General features: G+C 42.2%; 1 protein-coding gene across 4 annotated transcripts in view; it reads left to right on the forward strand.

Annotated features, from left to right (window-relative positions):
- bcas3 (BCAS3 microtubule associated cell migration factor) overlaps window positions 1–24,251 on the forward strand; it is an 891,691-nt gene that overhangs the window by 508,333 nt on the left and 359,107 nt on the right. For all 4 annotated transcript variants that reach the window (XM_080210581.1, XM_080210584.1, XM_080210583.1 and 1 more), the window contains 2 exons: window positions 6,422–6,618; window positions 8,960–9,057. In XM_080210581.1, the coding sequence (XP_080066707.1) occupies window positions 6,422–6,618; window positions 8,960–9,057 (295 nt within the window). The remainder of the gene's footprint in view (window positions 1–6,421; window positions 6,619–8,959; window positions 9,058–24,251) is intronic.

Raw genomic sequence — 24,251 nt, forward strand, 5'->3', positions numbered from 1 at the left:
CTCTCACAATCCAAAGACGTGCTGGTTAGGTGCATTGGCCATGCTAAATTCTCCCTCAGTATATCCAAACAGGCGCCGGAGTGTGGTGACTAGGGGATTTTCACAGTAACTTCATAGCAGGGTTAATGTAAGCCTACTTGTGACACTAATTAATAAACTTAAGAACTTTTTTAAAACTCCCAATGTTGGGGGAAATCTAAAGCATGGGGACAGGATTTTTTAATTTAGAGCTTGGCTGTTCAGGGGTGATGTGAGGAAAGACCTCACACAACAGATTATGTGTTGACAGTGTAATGTGCTAATGTGTTAACAGATTTCTGGAACTCCTCCCAAAAGCTGTTGAGCTGGATCAATCGAGAATTTCAAAACTGAAATTGACACATTTTATGAAAAAGAATCATCCAGACTGAAAATGTTAGCTCTATTTCTCTTTCCAAAGATGCTGCCAGACCTGCTGACTTTTTCCAGCATTTTCTGTTCTTCTTTCAGATTTTTATTAATGTATTTGTGTTACAAAGAACAAAGAACAATCCAGCACAAGAACAGGCCCTTCGGCCCTCCAAGCCTGCACCAATCTTGATGCCTGCCTAAACTAAAACTGTATGCACTTACGGAGACCATATCCATCCATTCCCATTCTATTCATGGATTCGTCTAGTTGCCCCTTAAATGTCACTATCATACCTGCTCCCACAGATTGGGCAAGGGTTATGGAACCAAACTGGATAAATAACATTGAGATACAAATCAGCTATGATTTAACTGAGTTCTGGAAGAGGCTTGAGGGGCTGAATTGTCCCTCCTGCTCCGATATCCTAATGTTTGAGTGCAAGATTCCAACAGTGGGAGAAAGAAATTCTTTGACCACTAGATGTAGTGGCATTATGAATGTGTGGAATTAAATACTTCCAATGAACACCTTTAGCACTGACAATTTTGGTTGAAATGTGAAACAGCTAAATGTGAAACAGCTAAATGTGAAACAGATTCACATGGCCTTTGCGATGCCGCCATTCAAAACACCCAGAGGAGTTCCTTCCTAAGCTTTGCATTATTTTCCTAATTCAGGTTTCGAGGAAGAAGGTCAAATACACAACATAAGAATTAGGAACAGGCCTTGAACCATTAGGCCTTCGAACCTGCTCCGCCATTCGATAGGATCATGGCTGATCTGACTGCAGTCTTAACCCCATTTACCTGTCTGCCCCCACCCCTTTGACTCCCTTTTTGATCAGAAACCAAGCTAACTCAGCCTTGAATGTATTCAATGACCCAGCCTCAACTGCTGTCTGGGGAAGAGAATTCCACAGACTAATGACTGTCTGGAAGAAAAAATATTCTCCTTGCTTCAGTCTTAAATTCCACGATGGCCCCAAAGCGAGGCAATTTCTTGCAAGCTCTGCCCAGCATACCTTCTAATTCTATCTTTTACTCTTGTCCTGTGCTTCTAAAACTTCATTCTAACTCTTTTAAACTCTCTAACAGTGCCTTAGTGCTACAACAGTAACACTACATTATGCACTCTCTCATTTCTTTCTCTACGAACGGTATGTTTTGTCTGTATAGTGCACAAGAAACAATACTTGTCACTGTATGTTAATACATATGACAATAATAAGTCAAATCAAATCAAAAAAAGCTGGAGTCCCCAATTTTTAAACTGTGCCCCTTACTTTTTTCATTCTAGACTCCTCAAAGGGCAAATATCCTCTCAGCATCCACTCTGTCAGGCCCCCTCAAGATCTTATATGTTTTGGTGAGATCACCTCTTATTCTTCTAAATTCTAAAGAGTGTAGGCCCAACCTTCTCAACCTTTTTCATATGACAACACCTTCATCCAGGTATCTGTCAAGTGAACCTTTTTTGAACTGCTTCCAATTCTTTCTTGAGTGAGAAACTGTACACAGTACTCCAGATGTGGTCTCACTAATCTTCTTTGTGATCCATGTGTAAGCATCTACTACAGAATTTTGCAATCTCTCTCCATTGAAATTATATAATACTTCTGTATTCTGTCAAAGTGGACAATTCACATTTTCCCACATTATAGTCCTTCTGCGAACTCTTTACCGACTCACTTAACCTGTGGATATCCTCTTGTAGTCTTTTCCTGACCTTGAGAGTTTACTTCCCTTATCTATCTTCCTGTCATTGGCAAACCTAGCAACCATACATTCATCCAAATCATTCATTAGCTCCCGAGAAAGTTGAGATGGTGATGGCAGGAGGAGATCCAGAATGAGCTGACCTATAGTCATCACATTTTTTAATGGAAAATTAACATAGTAGAATTGGCAGAGGCCTGGAACAGGCGGTTCTTGTCTTGGTGGTTACTGATGATTTCACCAAAGATGACTTGAAGAAAATAAGGAATAAATCCATGACCTTGTTTATGTCCACCTCAGTGCTGCAACACCCATGGATATTTGAACTGAAGAATACCACCTCAGGTCGACATGAACACTCACCCCTTATTGTCTGATCAGAATCTTCTAATACTTTAGTGTGACTGCATCTGGTATGAGGTTTTTTTTAAATATTCACAGCAGGAGGAACTTAAATTAATTATTCCTTTGATGTGCTGACTGCGGTGGGTTCTTTCGTACATGGCGGAAGTTTTAGTTTAGTAATTGTACATTGGATGACTCCCATCAGGTCTAACTTGACTCTGCTGTATAAAGGCAGGTCAATCTGACCGTGTTCGGAAGAGAAACAAAAAATATTCCCTGTTAAATCTCTGAAGAGATTGTTCTTCTTCAGAACATCTGTTATTGTGTGCTATGTGTAAAATGTGCTCTACTTCAGTTTCACATCTAGTTAGGACCATAGAAACTATATAAATGTTACAACACAGAAGGAGGCCATTCGATCCAGCTTGCTCATGCAAACCCAAAGACAGCCTTTCTAATCCCATCTTTCTGCACCCGGCCCATAGCCCTGTAGCTTGCAACACTTAAGCTGTAGATCCAGGTACTTCTTAAGAGTTTAGAGTCTCTATCTGCATCACCAACTTGGGCAATGAATTCCAGACACTCATCATCCTGTGCTTAAAACAGTTCTTCCTCATGTCCCCTCTACACCTACTGCCACTTATCTTTAATCTATGTCCCCTGGTTCTAGAATTCGAGAATAAACAATTTTATCTTGTCCACTCTATCTCTTCTCCTCATAATTTTGTACATCTCTATCAAGTCACCTCTCAGCCTTCTTTGTTTCAAGGAAACTAACCCCAACCTATCCACTCTTTCCTCATTGCTACACTTTTCTAACCTGCCAACATTCTTGTAACATCCTCTGCACTCTCTCCGGGGTAATTACATTCTTCCTGTAATGTAGTAACCAGAACTGCATGCGATATTCCAGTTGTGGCTTAGTCTGTATTTCTATACCTCTGCCATTGAAGGACTGCATTCCATAAGCCTTCCTTTCAACCTTGTGTACCTGAACTGCTGCATTTAGGGACTGTGTATTTGTATGCCAAGATTTCTCACTTCATGTAGCCCTTGTAGTATATTCCCATTTATTGTATGTTCCCTGTAACTGTTTAACCTCCCTAAATGCATTACCTCACACTTCTCGATGTTAAAATCCATCTGTCACTTTACTGTCCACTCCGTCTATATTGTTTTGGAGATTACAGCTATCCTCTGCATCATCCACCACTCTGCCAATCTTTGGATTGTCTGCAAATTTCCTATTTGAGCCCCCTACTTTCACGTCTAATTCGTGCCAGGGTCCCAACACTGAGCCCTGTGGAACAATTTTCCATTCACAAGGATATCCATCCACCATTACCCTTTGTTTCCTGTTACTCAGCCAATTTTTTTTCCAGTTTGCCACATTACCCTGTATCCCATGGGTTTTACTTTTTGACAAATCTGCCATGTGGGACCTTGCCAAACCCATTGCTAAAATCCATGAATACAATATCCACTCGACTACCTACATCAACCTTCTTGTCACTTCCTCTAAAAGTTCAGTCAAATTTGTGAGGCAAGACCTTCCATTAGCAAATCCATGCTGACCATCCCTGACTAATTCATGCCTTTCAATTTGCCCACTATTGATGTAAGACTAACTCGTCTGTAATTGTTTGATACTTCTTTTGATTCCTTTTAAAACAATGGAACTATGTCTGCATTTCTTTGGTCCTCCAGTACCTCCCATGTATCTAGTGAGGATTGGAAAATCATCCTCAACACATCTCCTCCCTGACCTTCTTCAGAAACCCCGAAAACAATCCACCTGACCCTGGTGATTTATCACCTTTCAAGAATTCCAACCCTTCAAGTACTTCCTGTCACTTTATAATTATCCTGTCCAATATCTCACAGTGTTCCTCCTGGACTACTAAATCTGCATCATCCCTCTCCTTTGTAAACACAGAGACAAGGTATTCATTTAAAACTCTTCCCACACCCTCTGCATCCTCACATGAGTTCTCTTCTTGAACTATGATAGGTCCCATTTCTTCCTTAACTAATCTTTTACCATTAATATATTGGCACAACATCTTTAGTTTTTCTTTACCTTTACTTGCTAATCTTTTTTCATGCCCTTTCTTTGATTTTCTTATTTCCTTTTTTACTTCATCCCTGCGCTTCCTGTATTTGTCTAGGTTATCTGCAGTGTTTACTTCCTGTTGCCTTTTATGTGCTTTCTTCTTCTGTTTAATCTTCCCCTGTATTCCTCTAGTGGTTCCTCCAGGTAGATTTCTTCTGATCAAGGGTCTCCCAGGTGACCTTGTTGATCCTTAAGAGACCTATTCCTGTCCCTGGTTAGTAATTTGCCCTTTATGTAATTATAGAAGCTTTTTGGATTCTCCTTTGCCTTAACTGCCAAAGCGATCTCATGTCCCCTTTTTGTCCTCCTGATTTCTCTCTTAACTCTACTCCTAGACCCTCTGTACTTTTCAAGGGATCCTCATGATCCCAGCTGCCAATGCATGTCATATGCCTCCTTTTTCTTGATCAAGGTCTCAATATCCTGAGTCATCCATGTTTCCCTATTTTTACCAGCCTTGCCCTTCAGTCTAAAAGGAATGTGCCATCCCTGAACCCTAGTTAACACGCTTTTGAAAGCCTCCCACTTACCGTGAATTATATCTCAGGTCAATTCCATTTGATATCCTTCCCAATGCAATAACTATTCACCAACTACCAGGCTCTGTTATTCATTGTGTGTTCCGATACGGTTCCAGGACTTGAGTACATCAGTTGTGAAGACAAGCCATTGTAAAGGTGGGGGGGGGGGTTCGGGGGACGAGGGCGGTGGGGAGGAGTGGGAGGGGGAGTGTGTGCAGACTGTGCTGCATTGTCACATTCAAATTAAATATTACTGTAAGGCCCAGGCTCGCTGTTCCAGTGGTTCAAGAACATGTCAGCAACTCCATGACACTACTTGAAGCACTTGGCAGCATTGTTCCATCAGTATGAATAAATTAATCATTGAGCTTTGCAATTACCTTCATAAATATCTCCTCCTCTGTACTTCTCTCTCTTCATTTAACTTGCTCCTTAATATTTACCTTGTTAAACAAGCTTTTGATCGCCTGCCCTTGTATTTCTTTATATGGCTTGGTGTCAGAATTCGTCTCAAAATGCCCTGTGAAGAATCTGGGGATGTTTAATTGTGTTGTAGGCACTGTATAGATTTCTTTTTTTTAATTAATTCATGGGACATGGGCGTCGCTGGCTAGTCAGCATTTATTATTCAGCCTTAATTGCCTGAGAACAGTTAAGAGTCAACCACATTGCTGTGGCTCTGGAATCTCACGTAGGCCAGACCGGGTAAAGACGGCAGATTTCCTTCCTTAAAGGGCATTAGTGAACCAGGTGGGTTTTTCCGACAATCGACAATGGTTTCATGGTCGCCAGTAAATTCTTAATTCCAGATTTTTTTTATTGAAGTCCAATTCCACCATTTGCTGTAGTGGGATTCGAATCTGGGTTCTCAGAACATTGGCTGAGGTTCTGGGTTCATAGTCTAGCGATAATACCACCAGGCCATTGCCTCCCCTGAATAGCATTGCTGTGTGCGAGATCTTGCAGTGTAAGATCACTGTAATGTTTGCTTGACCAGCAGGGACTGTACTTCTACTATAACCTGGACTGGGATATTTCTCAGCTTTGATGCGGTATCATGTAAATATGAAGGCCAGAATTTTACTGTTCCGCTTGCTCAGGAATCGGAACAGGCAAGGGGCAGACCATGGAAAGATCTGTTGATCTTGTGCAGGATTTTCCGGTTTCAGAGTGAGCAAGGCCAGAAAATCTCGGTCAAAGTATTTTTGACTCTTCTGCTAATATGTTACTTGCCTGCTCCTGTTTTGCTGATACCTGTGATTATTGCTATGCCTGCAATTCATTGACATGTTTCTCATGGCTTCCACTGTGTTGTCTCTTTAACCTTGATTTCCAGGTTGAGATTGTGACACACACAGGACCTCATAGGCGTCTATGGATGGGCCCACAATTTCAGTTCAAGACAATCCATCCTTCAGGACAAACAACAGTGATTTCGTCCAGTTCCTCAGTGCTTCAGTCACACGGACCATGTGATACACCACAGCCACTCATGGACTTCGATACTGATGATCTAGAGCTCAATAGTCTGAGGTGAGGAAATTCAAAGTACGCGAGCCTTTTTTTTCTGAACCTCACAAGTGATACAGGGTCTCATTAATGTTGGAAAATCCATTCCTTTATCCGATGCGCCTGAATCACTCTGTAACAATTTTAATCAGGCAATTGAGCTTGGCCTCCTTGAATATGAGCTCCCTGATTAAGGGCCAAATTGGTGGTCCAATCAGGGAGCTTCATGCTCTGTACTTAAACAGGTGTGTCAGTTCCCCGGCACTCTGGATGTAGACTGAGAGCACTCTGTATAGTGTCGTTGGATCTTGTATATAAAGAAATTTTGGTGAAGGTATGCCCTTAGGCATTGGCCCACTACAACCAATTGATGCAGTGCCTTGGAAACAGCCAAATGATTCACTGTAACTTGCATTATGGCAGTAATTCCCAAAACTCGAGCAACACACATCTTGCTTGAACCAAAAGGCAAATCAGAAGGGACCAGCAGAAGAAAGCAAGATGTTTGACGCAAAAGCTCACTGCAAATACAATTCACACTTCAATAATGAATCCAACAAATATCTGGATGTCATTCTGGCAGCAGCCACTGTCTCCCCAGTGACACTATCATTTAATTAAGCTGCTGGTCTCTGATTGGTAGGTGGGACTTCTAACCCTGGGGTCCTTGAACTCGAAGAAGTCCCTGTACTCCCCAGTTAAATGTCTGATTGGGCAAGGGACCCGCTATCTCCATGTAATACCAGCCTACATTCTGCAGGTTGGTGTCCATTATCCCGACAGCTGTCATAATGATTCTATTCCAACGCAATTCACAATGCTTGAAAATGAACATGTCATTCTGAGTAGACTGAGGCTGATAACTCTGATTAGAAACCATTGCACAATAGCAGAAAGCAGATGCAATGCAGACAGTGTCATTGCTCAGGTTATTGTGGGCACACTCGGTGTATGCTGGAGGAATGGTTCAGTTCTTTGATCTACTTTTTCAATTCCAGTACTAATGAACATTGATGTGGAGTTGCCGACCTTGGACTGGGGTGGGCACAGTAAGTAATCTCACAACACCAGGTTACAGTCCAACAGGTTTATTTAGAAGCACGCATGAGCTTTCAAAGCGCTGCCCCTTCATCAGGTGACTGAACACTGGCCCTGCTTTTACATTGCTCAGATATGTTTCTGCACGTTATCTCAAGAGCCATCATTTCTTCTCAATGTGACACCAATATTTTGGTGGTCTCTCTCAGTTACCTATCATGCCTAGTTTGTGACAGCTACATTTCCATTTAAAATGCAGTAGTCCATTTGTGATCACTGACTTGCCATACATGTTGCATAAACCGCTTTTTACTTGAATCTAATACTCGGACTTCTGAGATGTGACTTAGCCTCAAAATACACCCACAGGGAACAGCATTTACTCTGCTTGTTGCATTATCTAGAAGAGGGGAGGGGAACAGTGTAAGTAAATGAATTATATGCTACTGAACGTATAACACAGGTACTGAAAGGAAAGAACAAACTTGTATTGATATAATTATTTTCATGACCACAGGATTTCCTAAAATGTCTTAGTCAATTAAATATTTTTGAAGTGTTTGCTGTAAGAGATGCAGCAGCCAATCTGTGCACAGCAAGATCCCACAAGCGGCAATGATAATGACCAGATATTCTGTTTTAGTGCTGTTGGTTGAAGAATAGACTTTGGCTGGGGAAACTCCCTGTTCTACCTCAAATAGTTCTCTGGGATTTTTACATCGATCTGAGAGATTAAACTGGTCCTAGGTTTAATAAGTTATCTGAGAGACAACACCACAGTTTCCTCAGTTCTGCACAGAAATATCGACCTGGATTATGTACCAGGATCTCTGGAGTGGGGCCTTAAACCCACAATATTCTAACCCAGAGGCAGGAGTGTGACCCACTGAAGTGTGATGAACTGTCTTAGGTGGGTCCCTCGACAATGCTTTGAAGAATCTGCATATGATGGTCTAGGCCTGTTTATTGAGACATCATTTTAAATTTGTCCAAGATGTGGAGAGGGAGTGGGGTTTCATTTGGTGTTAATGTATCACTGAGTTCCTCTTCCTGCGGCAGAACGGTGAATTGACCATGCCAGATTATAGGATAGATATCCTTGCGGTGAAGATTTGAGCATTCAATATAGTTACCAAAAATGCAGCGAACCTGGTGAAACAGTAAGAAGTCTAACAACACCAGGTTAAAACCCAACAGGTTTATTTGGAAACATGAACTTTTGGAGCGCTCCTCCTTCATCAGGTGAAAGATTAATGTCAATGACAGATCAGATTACCGTGAACAGCTACAGTATTTAACATCTTCTTTCTGTGTGCTATGGTGACAGGATCCAGCCAGTCCGTTCAGAGCCTGTTAGCATGCCTGGCTCATCAAGGGTAATTGCTGATCGAAGAACCCTTTCAACAGTGATTGATGCCGGATCAGGTAGGAAACCTAACCGTGGGTTGTGCTGGGGTTGGAAGGAGATGAAGTACCTGAATTGTTGAATTCTGTTCATTGAAGATTTGTGATGCTTCATTTAAGACTGTCAGTTATGATTTCCCCTTTGATTTTCGTCATGGAAGCCATCTTCAGAATGATCAACGATGTGTTTTCCGTGGACATTCTAATGTAAGTGTATTGTCTAATGTGAGTAGAATCTGCTGGCTCTGCTCACATGTAGGGCATGTGGATGGGTACCTGGATTGCAGATATTGACAGGGTGACCCAGCTGTTGATGTGAAAGAGCGAGCCAATTCTGTCTTGTTAATTTTAACAAGAGTAATAATTCCTGAATTCAGTTTCCACTGATCGTTAAGTTTGAACATGTTGTCAAGAATTTCTCTTTGCTGATGACCCATGGTATGCTCTGGTGTGCATCAGGATTTCACCTGAATCACAACCAGTTGTGAATGTAAGTTGTGGGTGGAATGAACTCCAGTCTCATGTAAGTTGACAACATTTAGTAGCACGGCGTTCTGTTTTCTTGTACATTTCCTATAAGTCCTTTCATCACATGTTCAAATCAGGGTAACATTGCTTTGGGCGCAGTGATACTGTAAATGATTGATGAAAGGTTCCTCAGGACAGCGTTCCTTACAAAAACACAAGTGTGTGCACTCTGTTACTATTTATGTAGCCGTTATGAACAGTGGATTCAGCACGTAGAACTCTCTGACCCTCAGCTATAGAATCCAAGTTCAAATCATGCGATTGGCATTCACACTGTTGTTTCCTCTCAAGGGCATGTTTTGTCTGTCTCAGCCTGTGGGACAAGAGTGAAAGACTGGCCACAGGAATTGAAGTTACATAGCTCAAGCATGCCTCTTACTGAGTTAATCAAGGAGTGTTGCTGATATATTCAGGGCGTGCCTGGAGCACGTCTTGTCCTAGCAGAGTACTGCAAAAAGTAAGAACAGAGAAGGTTGCAGCAGTAACATTTCAGATTTCACCCTCAGCTATCAAAGACACAGATGGTGATAACATGCATCCATAAACTTATACGTAATCAGTTTTTCAAATTGGCTCACCTTTGAACATAGAGGTTAATTTGAACCTGACTCTCTAGGAGGGAATTCCAAGGGCTGGGACAGAATCCCGGTTTTATATCCCATACTGTATTATTCCTTGCTGATTTTGATGTGGATTAAAATTGGGCTGGATGTAAAAGCAGTGTTGTACCAATCTCAGTCTGTTTAATGATCTGGTTTCATTAAAGTGGCAGACCCTTTGCAGGGATACTGAATGCCTCACCACCCACAAAATATGGAACAATCAGGAAGTCTACATGTAGAAAGCAAACATTTTTACAAATCTTTATGGAAGTATTGTTTTTATATTGATTTTAATCTCCCAACGTGATGTAATTCAGATACATAACTCGAGTCACAGAAATAAAATTTGTGAGTTAGGTTCCATCAGCCTTGCCTTGCTTGTGGTCACTGTGTTTTCAGTAAAACCATCGATTCTTGTTGCATGTACTTCACTGTTCCAAAATTCTAACTCACCCTGCAAGCTTAACGACACTGTCCAAGCCCTCATTTGCTTGGATTGTTTAGATTTAGTGCCACCCAGTTAGCAGCAATGAGCAGTGAGTTAAAAGTGTCATACCATGTACTTTAAACATGTAATTCTAAAGCACTTTCCAACTGAACTTTTAACATTGAAGTTTGTTTTGGTCTTCCGCCCAAAGACAGTTTTGCCAATTTTCTCAAACATTTATATTCAATCATCTTTCATTATGCTAAATGACCATTTTAAAAAAACACAAAACAAATAGTGCCAAAGAACTTAAAGCAGCATTTATATTGTGACTACTAGTCCAGAAGATTGATTTTCAGCAAGTTTATATTCTCTGGCTGCAAAACAGTGTTCTGTGGCTAAGAGAGAACCCCATACGTATGTACTTTGATGTACATACAGAGCTCAACACCTGGCTGGTAAACTATAAATGCATTGAGATGTTGGCAGCAGTGCCTACCATCTCAAAAGACTGTAAAAATATTCTGTTAAATCTGTAAAAGCAGCCAGAGATCCAGAGAGTCTTTCAACCCAATTCCACACTGCATTGGAATGGTGTTCCTTGTGCCGTGAGGTCCAAGAAGAGAGGGGTGGTCTGCCTGGGATTCTCATCCTAACCCCCCATCCCCAGAGATGTCTTTGAGTCGCATTGTTATTTTTGCTTATGGGCAGTAAAAGCTGTTGTAAGCTGGTGCAGGAATGATAGTATAATCATACCCAGAGAATAATATTGATGTTCTTTCATTAGTTCCATCACCATTTAATTATATTTGTTTAAATCAGGAGTACAGTAACATCACCCAATACTCTGTTGAAGAATTATGTCGGGCAACAGTGATGGGAGATTGAGAGAAGTGGTCATCTGGGGTACGAACTAATTCATTACCCTTGCACCATCAGCTCAACTTTCAATCCAGTATTTCCAATGCTGGCGTCAGCATTAACTGTTTAAAACAAGTATATACTCAGAATAAAAACAAATCAAAGTAGATGGAACAAATAACATAGAAGATAGAAGCAAGAGAGGCCATTTGGCTCTTTGACCCTGCCCCACCATTCATTACGATCATGGTTGATCGTCCAACTCAATAGCCTAATCCTATAACCTCCCTATAACCTTTGATCACATTCGCCCCAAGTGCTATATCTAGCTGCTCCTTCAATGCATTCAATGTTTTGGCATTAACTACTTCCTGTGATAATAAATTCCACAGGCTCACCACTCCTTGGGTGAAGAAATGTCTCCTCACCTCCATTTTAAGTGGTTTACTCTGAATCCTCAGAGTGTGACTCTTGGTTCTGGACTCTCCCACAATTGGGAATATCCTCCTTGCATCTACTCTGCCTTGTCCTGTTAGAATTTTATAAGTCTCTATGAGATCCCCTCTCAATCATCTGAACTCCAGCGAAAACAATCCTAACCTCGTCAATCTCTCCTCGTATATCAGTCCTGCCATGCTAGGAATCAGCCTGGTAAACCTTCGCTGCACTCCCACATCCTTCCTCAGAAAAGGAGACCAAAACTGCACACAATACTCTAGTTATGACCTCACCAAGGCCCTGTATAATTGCAATAACACATCCCTGCTCCTGTACACGAAACCTCTCACAATGAAGGCCAACATACCATTTGCCTTCTTTACAGCCTGCTGCACCTGCATGCTTACCTCCAGCAACTGGTGCACAAGAACACCAAGGTCCCACTGCACACTCCCCTCTCCCAATTTACAGCCATTCATGTCACGTGATTCTTTATAACTCTGCTAAACCATATTAACATATAAACATTTAAAATGTAGAAAGTTAATTCTGCATTAAACATTGGCATTAACCCAGTTATATTCATCATCTGGTATGGCTCAGCACACTTTCTGTAGACTTTATTATGTTCTTTAATACAAATGAAACAATCTCTAAAATAGAGTAATTACTCTGGGTTACCATAGATTTTAAACTTTCATGCAGATAGTCCACGGTAACTCTTATTCATGGTTATAATCATGGGAGTTCCAAGAAACATTTTATGCTTGGATCAGGAGTTCTATAAAGTGCAAATAAACATAAGTAATTTGTAAATCTTCATAGCATGGCCCATTGAATCATCCATTCAGTCACTGCGCCTGAATCCAAACAGAAAGCACTGAACAAACTCTATTTTACACAAAAGCAATTAGATAGCTAATGAGGTCTCTTGGGGAAACTTGGCAGTAGACTGGGCTATATTTATTGTGTTGAGTTTTTTTTACAAATTGATAATTGAGAGATGCTTTAAATGTGGAATCAAGGAATCTGTACAAGAAATAATAAAAAGTAATTTAGTACATTGGAATTTCACACATGGATCAGGGGTGCATACCCTGGAGCTCTGTGTGGATGTTGGATTTGGATAGTTCACCAGCGCAACGTCTGTGGAACTCAGAATGATCTCTGGTGGTAATGATGATGATGATACTCTGCTTACAAGCTGGTAAGAATGTGCAGTTGAAGTTACAGAGGTTCTGGCTCTGAACGTGCTTGAAATGACTGGTCCGTATAGTAGAAAAGGCTTTTACACCTCATTATGCCTCCTGGCTCTTGTTTACTTATAACTGTACATGGGCAGCATATCAAGCAGCTGTTGTAATCGTCCAAAACACACAACTTTTTGCTGATGGCATTGTCTTGTACTCATTGAATTACTGATCCCTTAATTACATATCAAAGCAACAGCAAACTGGCAAATTGCGAGCTATCCTGGTGTTTCTCGATTTTCAGAAGGCGTTTGATAAGGTGCCGCACAAAAGGTTGTTACAGAAGGTTAGGGGGCATGGAGTTGGGGGTAAGGTGTTAGCGTGGATAGGGGATTGGCTGTCAAATAGGAGGCAGAGAGTGGGTGTCAATGGGTGCTATTTGGATTGGCGGTTGGTGACTAGTGGAGTGCCCCAGGGATCGGTGCTGGGGCCTCAGCTATTTACCATTTATATAGATGATCTGGAGGAGAGAGCCGAGTGTAAGGTGACAAAATTTGCTGATGACACGAAGATAAGTGGAACAGCAAATTATGTGGAGGGTGTAGAAAGTCTGCAGAGGGATCTAGATAGGCTGAGCGAGTGGGCGAGGACCTGGCAGATGGAATACAATGTTGGCAAGTGTGAGGTTATCCACTTTGGTAGGAATAGTAGAAGGAAGGCCTACTACTTACAGGGCGAAAAGCTGCAGCATGCTACGGTGCAGAGGGACCTGGGGGTCCTTGTGCATGAGTCACAAAAACCCAGCCTACAGGTGTAGCAGGTGGTCAGGAAGGCAAATGGGATGCTGGCCTTCATAGCGAGGGGGATTGAATATAAAAGTAGGGAGGTCTTGCTGCAACTGTACAGGGCACTGGTGAGGCGGCAGCTGGAGTACTGTGTGCAGTTTTGGTCGCCGTACTTGCGCAAGGATATTTTGGTCTTGGAGGGAGTGCAGAGGAGGTTTACTAGGCTGTTACCGGAGTTGAGGGGGCTGAGGTATGAAGAGAGGCTGAATAGACTGGGCTTGTACTCGTTGGAGTTTAGAAGGATGAGGGGGGATCTCTTTGAGACGTATAAGATGATGAAAGGGATGGATAGGGTAGAGGTGGAGAGGTTCTTCCCGCTCAGAAAGGACAGCAGGACTAGAGGGCACAGCCTCAAGATAAGGGGAGGGCAGTTTAGAACAGAGTTGAGGAGGAACTTCTTCACTCAAAGGGTGGTGAATCTCTGGAATTCTCTGCCCGTTGAAGTGGTAGAGGCTACCTCGCTAAATATATTTAAGACGCGGGTAGATAGGTTTTTGGTAGGCAAGGGGATTAAGTGTTATGGGGAGAAAGCGGGAAGCTGGAACTGAGCCACTTCAAATCAGCCATGATCTTATTGAATGGCGGGGCAGGCTCGAAGGGCTAGATGGCCTACTCCTGCTCCTATTTCTTATGTTCTTATGTTATCCTGTATTTCTTGTAGCAATTCTTAAATATTGTTTTTAATATCTCATCCACTTTGTTCATTATAAACCAACAAGTACAACTCTGACCTTAAACCATTTTAGCATTATGACTAAGTTAAGTGGGACAGACACATGAAACTGAGGGTCTCAATTCCAAAGATCTTTGACAAATTAATGCTTTAAAGGGGTTTCTGGTTAAAAAGAGTACATGGTTCTCTCTTCAACCCACAACTGTTAAAGTTCTGTCAAATTTGAACCAGCTGTGAAAGAGAATGGGAGGAGATTAGTTTTATTTCCCTAATGATTTAATATTATTTTATGGCTAGCTTGTGGAGATGGTTTGCAAGCACAGTGACAGTGTCCTTACCTCTGGATCAGAAACCCCAAGCTTCAAGTCCCAGTCCAGAACATGGTTTCCACCAGAAGATGCACTCACAATGTGGCCAAATAGGTTAATTATCTGCCCTTAACCTTCGCAAAATGCCCGATAGCAGGCAGTAAGAACAGGAGAGTTTCCAGATCAGCCAGATGACAGAAGCAATGAAATTCTCACCTGAGGTCAGCAGGCCTTTGTATGGTCCGCCAAAATTTTTGTCCCGCCCGCTACGATTTCCATAGCGGGTGGGACTGGAAAATTCCACCCATGATGTGTCTTTCAGTGAATACAGGAATACAGCAGAGCTCAGTAAGTCAATAAAAATTAATACAAATACATTACATCCCTTACACCATGAGCTTTTATTCCCCTCCATTATTCTTGATGTGGCCCCTTAACAAATGCCTTTGCGAAATCAAAGCACATTTTATCTACAGGTTCCCCTTTATCACAGGCCATGTTATTCCTTCAAAGAACTCCAATAAATTGGTTAGATATGATTTCCCTTTCACAAAACCACATACACACTCTTCCCAATTAACTTGAATTTTCCAAATGTCCAGCTAGAACCTCATTAGTGATCAATTCTAACACTTTCCCCAGAACAGATATCAAGCTAACTGGCTTATAGCTTCCTGTTCCCTGCCTCCCTTCCTCCCTTGAAAAAGGGGTTATATTTGCTACTTTCTAGTTTGGTTAAACATAAGAACATAAGAAATAGGAGCAGGAGTAGGCCATCTAGCCCTTCGAGCCTGCCCCGCCATTCAATAAGATCATGGCTGATCTGTCGTGGCTCAGTTCCACTTTCCCACCCTCTCCCCATAACCCTTAATCCCCTCTCTTATCAAAAACCCATCAACCCGCTTCTTAAAAATATTTAGCGAGGCAGCCTCCACCACTTCAACGGGCAGAGAATTCCAGAGATTCACCACCCTTTGAGTGAAGAAGTTCCTCCTCAACTCCGTTCTAAACCGCCTCCCCTTTATCTTGAGGCTGTGCCCCCTAGTCCTACTGTCTTTTTTGAGCGGGAAGAGTCTCTCCACCTCTATCCTATCCATCCCATTCATCATCTTATACGTCTCAATGAGATCTCCTCTCATTCTTCTAAACTCTAACGAGTACAAGCCCAGTTTATTCAGCCTCTCCTCATAGCTCAATCCCCTCAACTCCGGTATCAGCCTAGTAAACCTCCTCTGCACTCCCTCCAGGGCTAAAATATCCTTGCGCAGGTGCGGCGCCCAAAACTGCACACAGTACTCCAGCTGCGGCCTCACCAATGCCCTATACAGCTGCAGCAAGACCTCCCTACTTTTATATTCAATCCCCCTCGCTATGAAGGCCAGCATCCCATTTGCCTTCCTGACCACCTGCTGCACCTGCAAGCTGGGTTTTTGCGACTCATGCACAAGGACCCCTTTCCAGATTCTAGGGAATTTTGTAAAATAAATACTAATGTTTCTGCTAACTCATTAGCCACCTCTTTTAAGACCCTAGGATGAAGTCCAACTGGACCCAGAGACTTGTCAGCCTCCAGCTCCATCAATTTGCTAAGTACCATTTCCCTATTGATTGTAATTTCACCAAGTTCCCTTCTCCCTTCCACCTCTTACTGGACTCACCCTCAAGAGAAAATAGCCTTTTCACGTCCACTTTGTCAAGATCATTCAGGATTTTATATACTTGAATCAAGTCACCCCTCACTCCTCTAAACTCCAGTGGAAATAAGCCCAGTCTGTCCAACCTTTCCTCATCAGACAATCCACTCATCCCAGTATCAATCTCGTAAGCCTCCTCAGAACTGTCTCCATATATTTACATCTTTCCTTATTTACAGGTGGGTAAGTGGAGCTGAGTCCATGAAAAGATCAGCCATGATCTTATTGAATGGTGGAGTAGGCTCGAGGGGCCAAATGGTCTACCCCTGCTCCTAGTTCTTATGTTCTTACAACTGCACACTGAATTTGAGGTGCCGTTTCACAAGTGCCCCGTATAACTGAAGGATAACATCCTTTCGTTTATGTTCAATTGCTGTCGTCATTTTGAATAGCATTCCATTAGTCTTCATTATGTCCTGTTGTTGTGTACTAACTTTTTGTGACTCGTGTGTAAGAATACTTGGGAATTCTGCAGTTGTTCTCCATTTAAGTAATACTCTACTTTTTTTATTCTTCAAAATAAAATGTCTGTCACTAAAAAGGTGCTGGGGCCTGCCAGTCAGCAGAGAATAGAAAACCAGAGTAAAGGAAATGTCTCGACTTCTTACTCTGCCTGGAGCTGTTGGTGATCAGGTTGTCATGGGCCTGTCTGCCACATCATACACTTCCAGTGGCCTCTGTATGTTCCTCTGCAACATTCTGGCTCTCTCCATCATCATCCCATTCCCTATGCTTTTCATTGGAGGAGACATCTTGGTGTTCGATATCTCCCTCGGCCAAGATGTCCTTCCTTTTGGATTGCAAGATTGCGCAGGGCACAGCAAACAGCGATGATCAGGATACTCTCTGTGGGTAGTATTGGTGAGCCCCATCTGAGCAGTCCAAACATCTGAATGTTGTCTTTAGGAGACCTGTCATCTGTTCGAACATGTGTGTTGTGGAGGCACAAATGGCATTTTAGCTCTCCTCAGCAGCACTGTGTAGATGATGAACTGACGCCATCAGCCAGATCTTCCAGGGGTATCCCTTGACCCCAAGGATCCAACCCTGCAACCAGTGATGTCTTCAAAAATCTGTGGCACCCAGGAGTGATTCAGAATGTCGGCTCTGTGAGAGGTTCCTGGGAACTGAACACAAATATGTAGGATTTGTCTTCTGTGATCACTTATCAGCTGCACATTCAAAGAGCCTTTCCTGTTGATGAATGGCTGCTGCCAGGGAGCTCCCAAGGCTACATGTGTTCCGCCAATAGCCCCTTGCACTTGCGGAAAACCTGTGATTGCCAGCAGATTCAAGGTGTGCTCTCCTCAACAGGGCATTTCTTGTGTATCATTGACTGGGAGATGCGACACAGGAATCCAAATGTATTCATAGTAAAAGAAGAATCTGGCATGTATTGAGTTAATGTGGGTACTGTAGCACCCACACAGTGATGTAAGATAGCACATGATCCACACCTAGGGGTCAGTCTAGTGTTGGACAGAGCTGTCTGCACAATCAGGCATGGAGACAACCTTCACTGCAGTATGTATATAGTTCTTGTAGTTAATAAATACTTACAGTTAACCTACATAAGACTGTGAAGACTTCAGTAAGAGCTAACATATGATGTTCAGCACTTTACAACATTCACCCACCCATTTCATCACAATAACATTCAAAAATTTGTTCTATTCAAATAGAACTTTGACATATAATCTAGAGCGATATTAGAGTTTTGTACCAAGGGGATGCTACATCATTAGAGATACCATCCTTCAGAAGGACAGGTAAAATAGGGGGTACTTGCACATATCTTCAGCCTCTCTTTACAACAATCTGAGGTCCCCATCTGCTTCAAGAAACCAATCATCATCCCAGTACCAAAGAAAAGCCAGGCAGTGCATCTTAATGACTACTGTCTGGTGGCTGTGACAGCCATCATTATGAAGTGCTTCAAAAGGTTAGTCATGGCACGAATCAATTCTGGCCTCCCAGATTGCCTGGATCCATTCATTACCTTTCACCTAGCGCCACAATAGATCCACAGCAGACGCCATGTCCCTGGCCCTGCACTCAACCCTGGAACACCTACATAACAAAGACATTTATGTCAGACTCCTATTGATCAACTACATCTCAGCCTTCAACACCATTATTCCTACGAAGCCCATCTCCAAAGTCTGTGGCCTTGGTCTTAGCTTCTCCCTCTGAAACTGGATGCTGAACTTCCTAACCCACAGATCGCAATCAGTTAGGACAGGCAACAACACCTCCTCTATGATCATCCTCAGCACTGGTGCCCCACAAGGCTGTGTCCTCAGCCCCCTACTATACTCCTTATACACCTATGATTGTGTGGCCAAATTCCCCTTCAACTTGATTTTCAAGGTTGCTGATGACACCACCATAGTGAGTTAGCTCTCAAACGTATGAGACAGAGTACAGGAATGGGGTAGGGTATCTGGTGAACTGGTGCGACAACAATAATCTCTCCCTCAATGTCAACAAAATGAAGGAGACAGTCATCGACTTTAGAAAGTGTAGTTGAGGACATGTCTCTGTGTCTCTGTCCAAGACCGCAAGAAACTACAAAGGATCATGAATGAAGAAAGGCCAGTCCATCATTCAAACCAGCCTCCCACCTATTGACTCCATCTACACTTCCCACTGCCTTGGAAAAGCAGTCAGCATAACTAAGGACCTCACGCACCTCGGACATTCTCTCTTGCATCTTCTTTTGTCGGGAAAAATTTGCAGAAGTCTGAGGACACATACCAACTGAGTCAAGAACAGTTTCTTCCCTGCTGCTATCAGACTTTTGAGTAGACCTATCATGCATTAAGTTGATCTTTCTCTGTACCTGAGCTATGACTGTAACCTACATTCTGCACTCTGTTCTTGCCTTCTCTGTATGGTATGCTTTGTCTATGGTACTTTCCACTGTATACTAATACATGTGACAATAATAAATCAAATCAATAAAACAATGTATTGTCTTTACATTTGGATCAATGGTGATAATCCCGAAGTGAAGGTGAGACCGTTTCCCTGGTAACCCAACCTTCTCCCTGAACCAAAGTTGATTAATCAGTTAGTCATCTCTTGTATCTGAGCAGCATTGTTGCTGCAGAATGATTGCCACATTTGTCTATATAATAACAGTCACTGACTCCAAAACATTCATTATATAAAGAGCTTTTGAGTCATTTTGACAATATAATAAGGTGTTATGTAAATGTAAGCATTTCTTTTTCTTTCTACATGGATGAGATAATGTAAAAATAAACAAATCTTTTGTACTGAGCTTACAGCAACTACTGTTCAGTTTTTTTTCTGTTGCCAATTCTATCCGTTTTCCTCCTTAAGGTTTGCTGGAAACAGTTGCCCAGGTACCAGTCAGATTCCAATATTTCAGCCAAGTAATCATTCTCCATGTGTGAGAATTGTGACTGAGTGCTGGCAAGGCTAATCCCTAACCTGTCCTCACTCGATGTGCACTGCCAATGTGGATTAATGATCAAGAGTGGGAATCCTAAACAGGGACATAGAGAGCGATTAATGCTTCCCCATAGTCATCTCAGCTGAGATCAGCTAAGTCAGCACAAACAAGCAAAATTACTCAGTTTGATTGTCATAATCCTCTTCCAACCGCCTCTGTGTTGTGCATTTATTGATTTGAATGGATGTATTCATCAAGATTCAATAATCAAAATAGATGCATACATCATTGTATAAATACCCACAGACTGTGCCTACTTTCAGAACAAGAGGCAGGATTTTGCAATGTAATTAAGCCTTAGATTAGCAAAGTGCAACCAGACCTAGATGAGTTGTTCCAATACATGAGCCACACACAGAAAAGATAAACAATTTGCATTACTGTGGCACCATGAAGGTAGTAAAACATCACTTGGCACTTAACAGAAGGGCTGTTCAATGAAAACTGTCACTGAGCTGCACAAGGAGTTATTAGAACAAATGATCAAAATCTTGATCACAGAGTTAGCTGTTAAGGAGCAATTCAAAGCAGCAGAGTGTATCTGAGAGGTTTAAGGAGGAATTCTAGAGCTTAAAGTCTAGACTGCTGAATGTATGATCACCAGTGATTGAGTGAATAAAATCAGGGAAGTGCAGAGTTGTAGTGCTGGAGGAGGTTACAGAGATAGGAATGGGTAAATCTGTGGAAGGATTTGAACACAAGGGTGAGAATTTTTAAATTGAGGTATTGGCTGACTGGGAGCTGGTGTAAATCAGCAACCAGTGGATTGATGGGTGAATGAGACTTGGTGCAGATTAGATTACAAGCAGCAGAGTTTTGGGTTAGCTCGAGTTTATGAAGGATTGCAAGTTGGGTCATTGGGATCTGGAGGTAGCAAAAGCAGGAACAGAGAGTTCAGCAGCAGAAGGGCACAGACAAAGGCAGAGACCAGTGATGTTACTGAGGTGCAACAGCCAGTCTTGGTGATGGAGAAGATAGATGGCTGGCTGGTTAGCATCAGATTTACAAAGGATGCTGAGATTGCGATCAGTCTGGTACAGGTTCAGAACTTAAAAGACCCTGTGGATAAACACCCTCTCAAATCCCGGTAAGTAACTCCAGTTAATTTTCATGTAGCCCATTGCCATGATTTTCTACATAATAGTCCCTACAGCTCAAAATAATTCATTGTGTGTCAAGCACATTGAAACTTTTCAGGTTTTTAAGAGACATACGATGCAGTTTGAATATTTTTTCAATCGTAATCATCATTTGAACTCTCAATAAGAAAGCATTCTTGAAATTTTTTTGTATATCTTGAATTGTTTAAAAGATTGGTGTACTTGATGTGGGAACATTTAAAAAATAATTTAATATTTTAAAACCTCTCCAATGATTAGTAAGTGCAATTTCAGTGGTTAATTATTGATGCTTTGAATATGCTGGTATTGACTAAATTATACAGTCTTTAAAAACTACTGTCTATAGCTGATGATTATTTAGACAGGTAAGGTTCTACTCAGCCCTGATATATTGATTTTGTGGTTTGTTTAGCAGTATTATGACATGGTTTGTATATTGAATGTGATAGTCTTAATTGACTTTTACTTGTACAGTATTAATGAGCTGTAGTTATTAGGTGTTATGTTGCGAGCCAGGAGTGATGTCCACGTAGAAAAGCAAAACCAATTGGCAGCAATTTTGAAAAGATATCCATCCTTAGTGTCACAACACTAATGGCCGGAGCATGGTTTAATTCCAACATCTGAGGCAGAGTTACAGTGAAGTTTTAAGAATCATCAAGCAGATGCTGGAAATCTAAAATAAAAACAGAAAATTCTGGAAATACTCTGCATGTCACATGTAGGGCAATCTTCTGCTAAAACATTTCTTGATCGCGGCAAGAAAAGCAGTGTGAATGGCGACATCCAGATCATAATCCACCCGCACTTGTTTTGGAGCTTGGGGTAATCCCTGCCGGGAAAGATATGTGCAGGACCTAAAGATGTCAGTGAGGCTTTCTAACCTCCAGACAACCCTACAGACTGCCCCCTGTGCCACCAACCCACCAACAAAAAGACTCCTCCCCTCACTCCCTGCAAATTGTTGGCATCAGGCACCCCCACCCAACTGCTGCTACCCAAGCGAGCAAAACCCCACTGTGGACTCGCCAAAGGCCCCCGCCCCCTCACTTAAGGCCCCACTTCAGGCCCTGCCCCTTAGCTGTGCCAAACTGGCAGTGCCAACCTGGTAGTGCCAGGGCACTGTCCAGCCACATCTCTGACCACCCAGGGGCTCCAATGGCCTCTGTGACCTTTGGCATGGTCATCACGTCAGTCTCCCATTTGTGGAGATCAGTAGTGATTCCCACCGTCTAACGTGGTGAATTCCGGGAGACAGGTGAATCTGGCTTAAAAGAGAAATGTATGTTTAAATGAGATTTAAATATACTAATCTAATTCTTGCCCTCGCTGGATGTGGACCAGATTACGTTCCCTGCCAGGTTTGGGGAGAAGCTCAAAATGAGTTCTCCCTAACGCAAATCGTGTTATGGCTCCAGTGCGCACAGGCCGGAGAATCTGAAGAGAGAGACAGAGTTAACATTGCAGGTTGATGATCTTTCTAACTCTGTTCTACCTCCAAAAACGCTGCCTACCCTGCTGAGTATTTCAGCATTTTCTGTCTTTATTATGTAAGCATCATACAAACATTAACAAAATACTGTAAATCAGTATCAGTAATGTATAGAAACTAGAGAGGGTGGGATTATTCTCCTTAGAGCAGAAAAGGTTAAGGGAGATTTAACAGAGATGTTCAAAATTATGAGGGGTTTTGCTAGAGTAGATGAGGAAAAAACCGCTTCCTTTAACAGGTGTGTGGGTAATGGGAGAGCGCAGAATTAAGATAGTTGGCAAAAGAACAGAGGAGAAGTGAGGAACAGAATATTTTTACGTGCAATTTCTTATGATCAGGAATGCACTGTCTGAAAGGATGTTGGAAGCAGATTCATAGAATCATAGAATCATGTGGCGCAGAAGAGGCCCTTTGGCCCATCACGTCCGCACTGAGATATTAGAAACACCTGAACCTTTACCTAATCCTATCTGCCAGCACTTAGCCCATAGCCCTGGATGTTATGCTGTGCCAAGTACTCATCCAGATACTTTTTGAAGCATTTGAGGCAACTTGCCTGCACCACTCTCCCAGGCAGTGCATTCCAGACCCTCACCATCTTTTGGGTAAAAAGGTTTTTCCTTACATCCCCCCCAAACCTCCTACTCCTATGTCCCCTCATAACTGACCATTCAACTAAGGGGAGCAGCTGCTCCTTATCGTCTCTGTCCATGTTTCTCATAATCTTGTATGCCTCGATCAGGTCGTCTCTCAGTCTTCCCTGCTCCAACAAAAACAGCTCAAACGTAAACAGCCTCTTTTCATAACTTAAATATTCCATCCCAGGCAGCATCCTGGTGAATCTCCTCTGCACCCCCTCTAGTGCAATTACATCCTTCTGATAATGTGGCAACGAACACTGCACAAGGTATTCCAGCTGTGACCTCAAAGTTCTATACAACTCCAACTTGACTTCCCTGCTTTTGTAATCTGTGCCATGATTGATAAAGGCAAGTGTCCCAAATGCATTTTTCACCACTCTACTAACAAGCCCTTCAGTTTTCAGAGATCTGTGGACAAACACGCCAAGGTCTCTTTGTTTCACAGAACTTGTGTCCTACCATTCATTGAGTACTTTCTTGTCAAATTACTTTTTCCAAAGTATATCACCTCACTTTTCAGAGTTAAATTCCGTCTGCCATTTATCTGTCCATTTGACCCATCCTGTCTGTAATCTTCCTGTAGCCCAAAACACTCCGCCTCACTGTTAACCAACCAATCTCTATCATCCGCAAACTTACTAACCTTAACCCCCCAACATAGTCATCAATGTCATTTCTATAAATGACGAATAATAGGGGGCCCAACACAGATCCCTGTGGTATGCCACTGGACACTGGCTTCCTGTCACTAAGTGAAAAGTCTGACAACACCAGGTTTTAGTCCAACCTATTCCTGTCACTAAAGCAGCCTTCTGTCATCACTCTCTGTCCCCTACAACTGAGCCAATTTTGAATTCACTTTATCAAATTACCCTGTATCCCTGTAAAGTGAGTTTACTTTCTGTACATGTCTC

The sequence above is a fragment of the Carcharhinus amblyrhynchos genome, chromosome 23, assembly GCF_965287045.1.
Source record: "Carcharhinus amblyrhynchos chromosome 23, sCarAmb.v2.hapA, whole genome shotgun sequence".
In the NCBI taxonomy this organism is placed as follows: domain Eukaryota; kingdom Metazoa; phylum Chordata; class Chondrichthyes; order Carcharhiniformes; family Carcharhinidae; genus Carcharhinus; species Carcharhinus amblyrhynchos.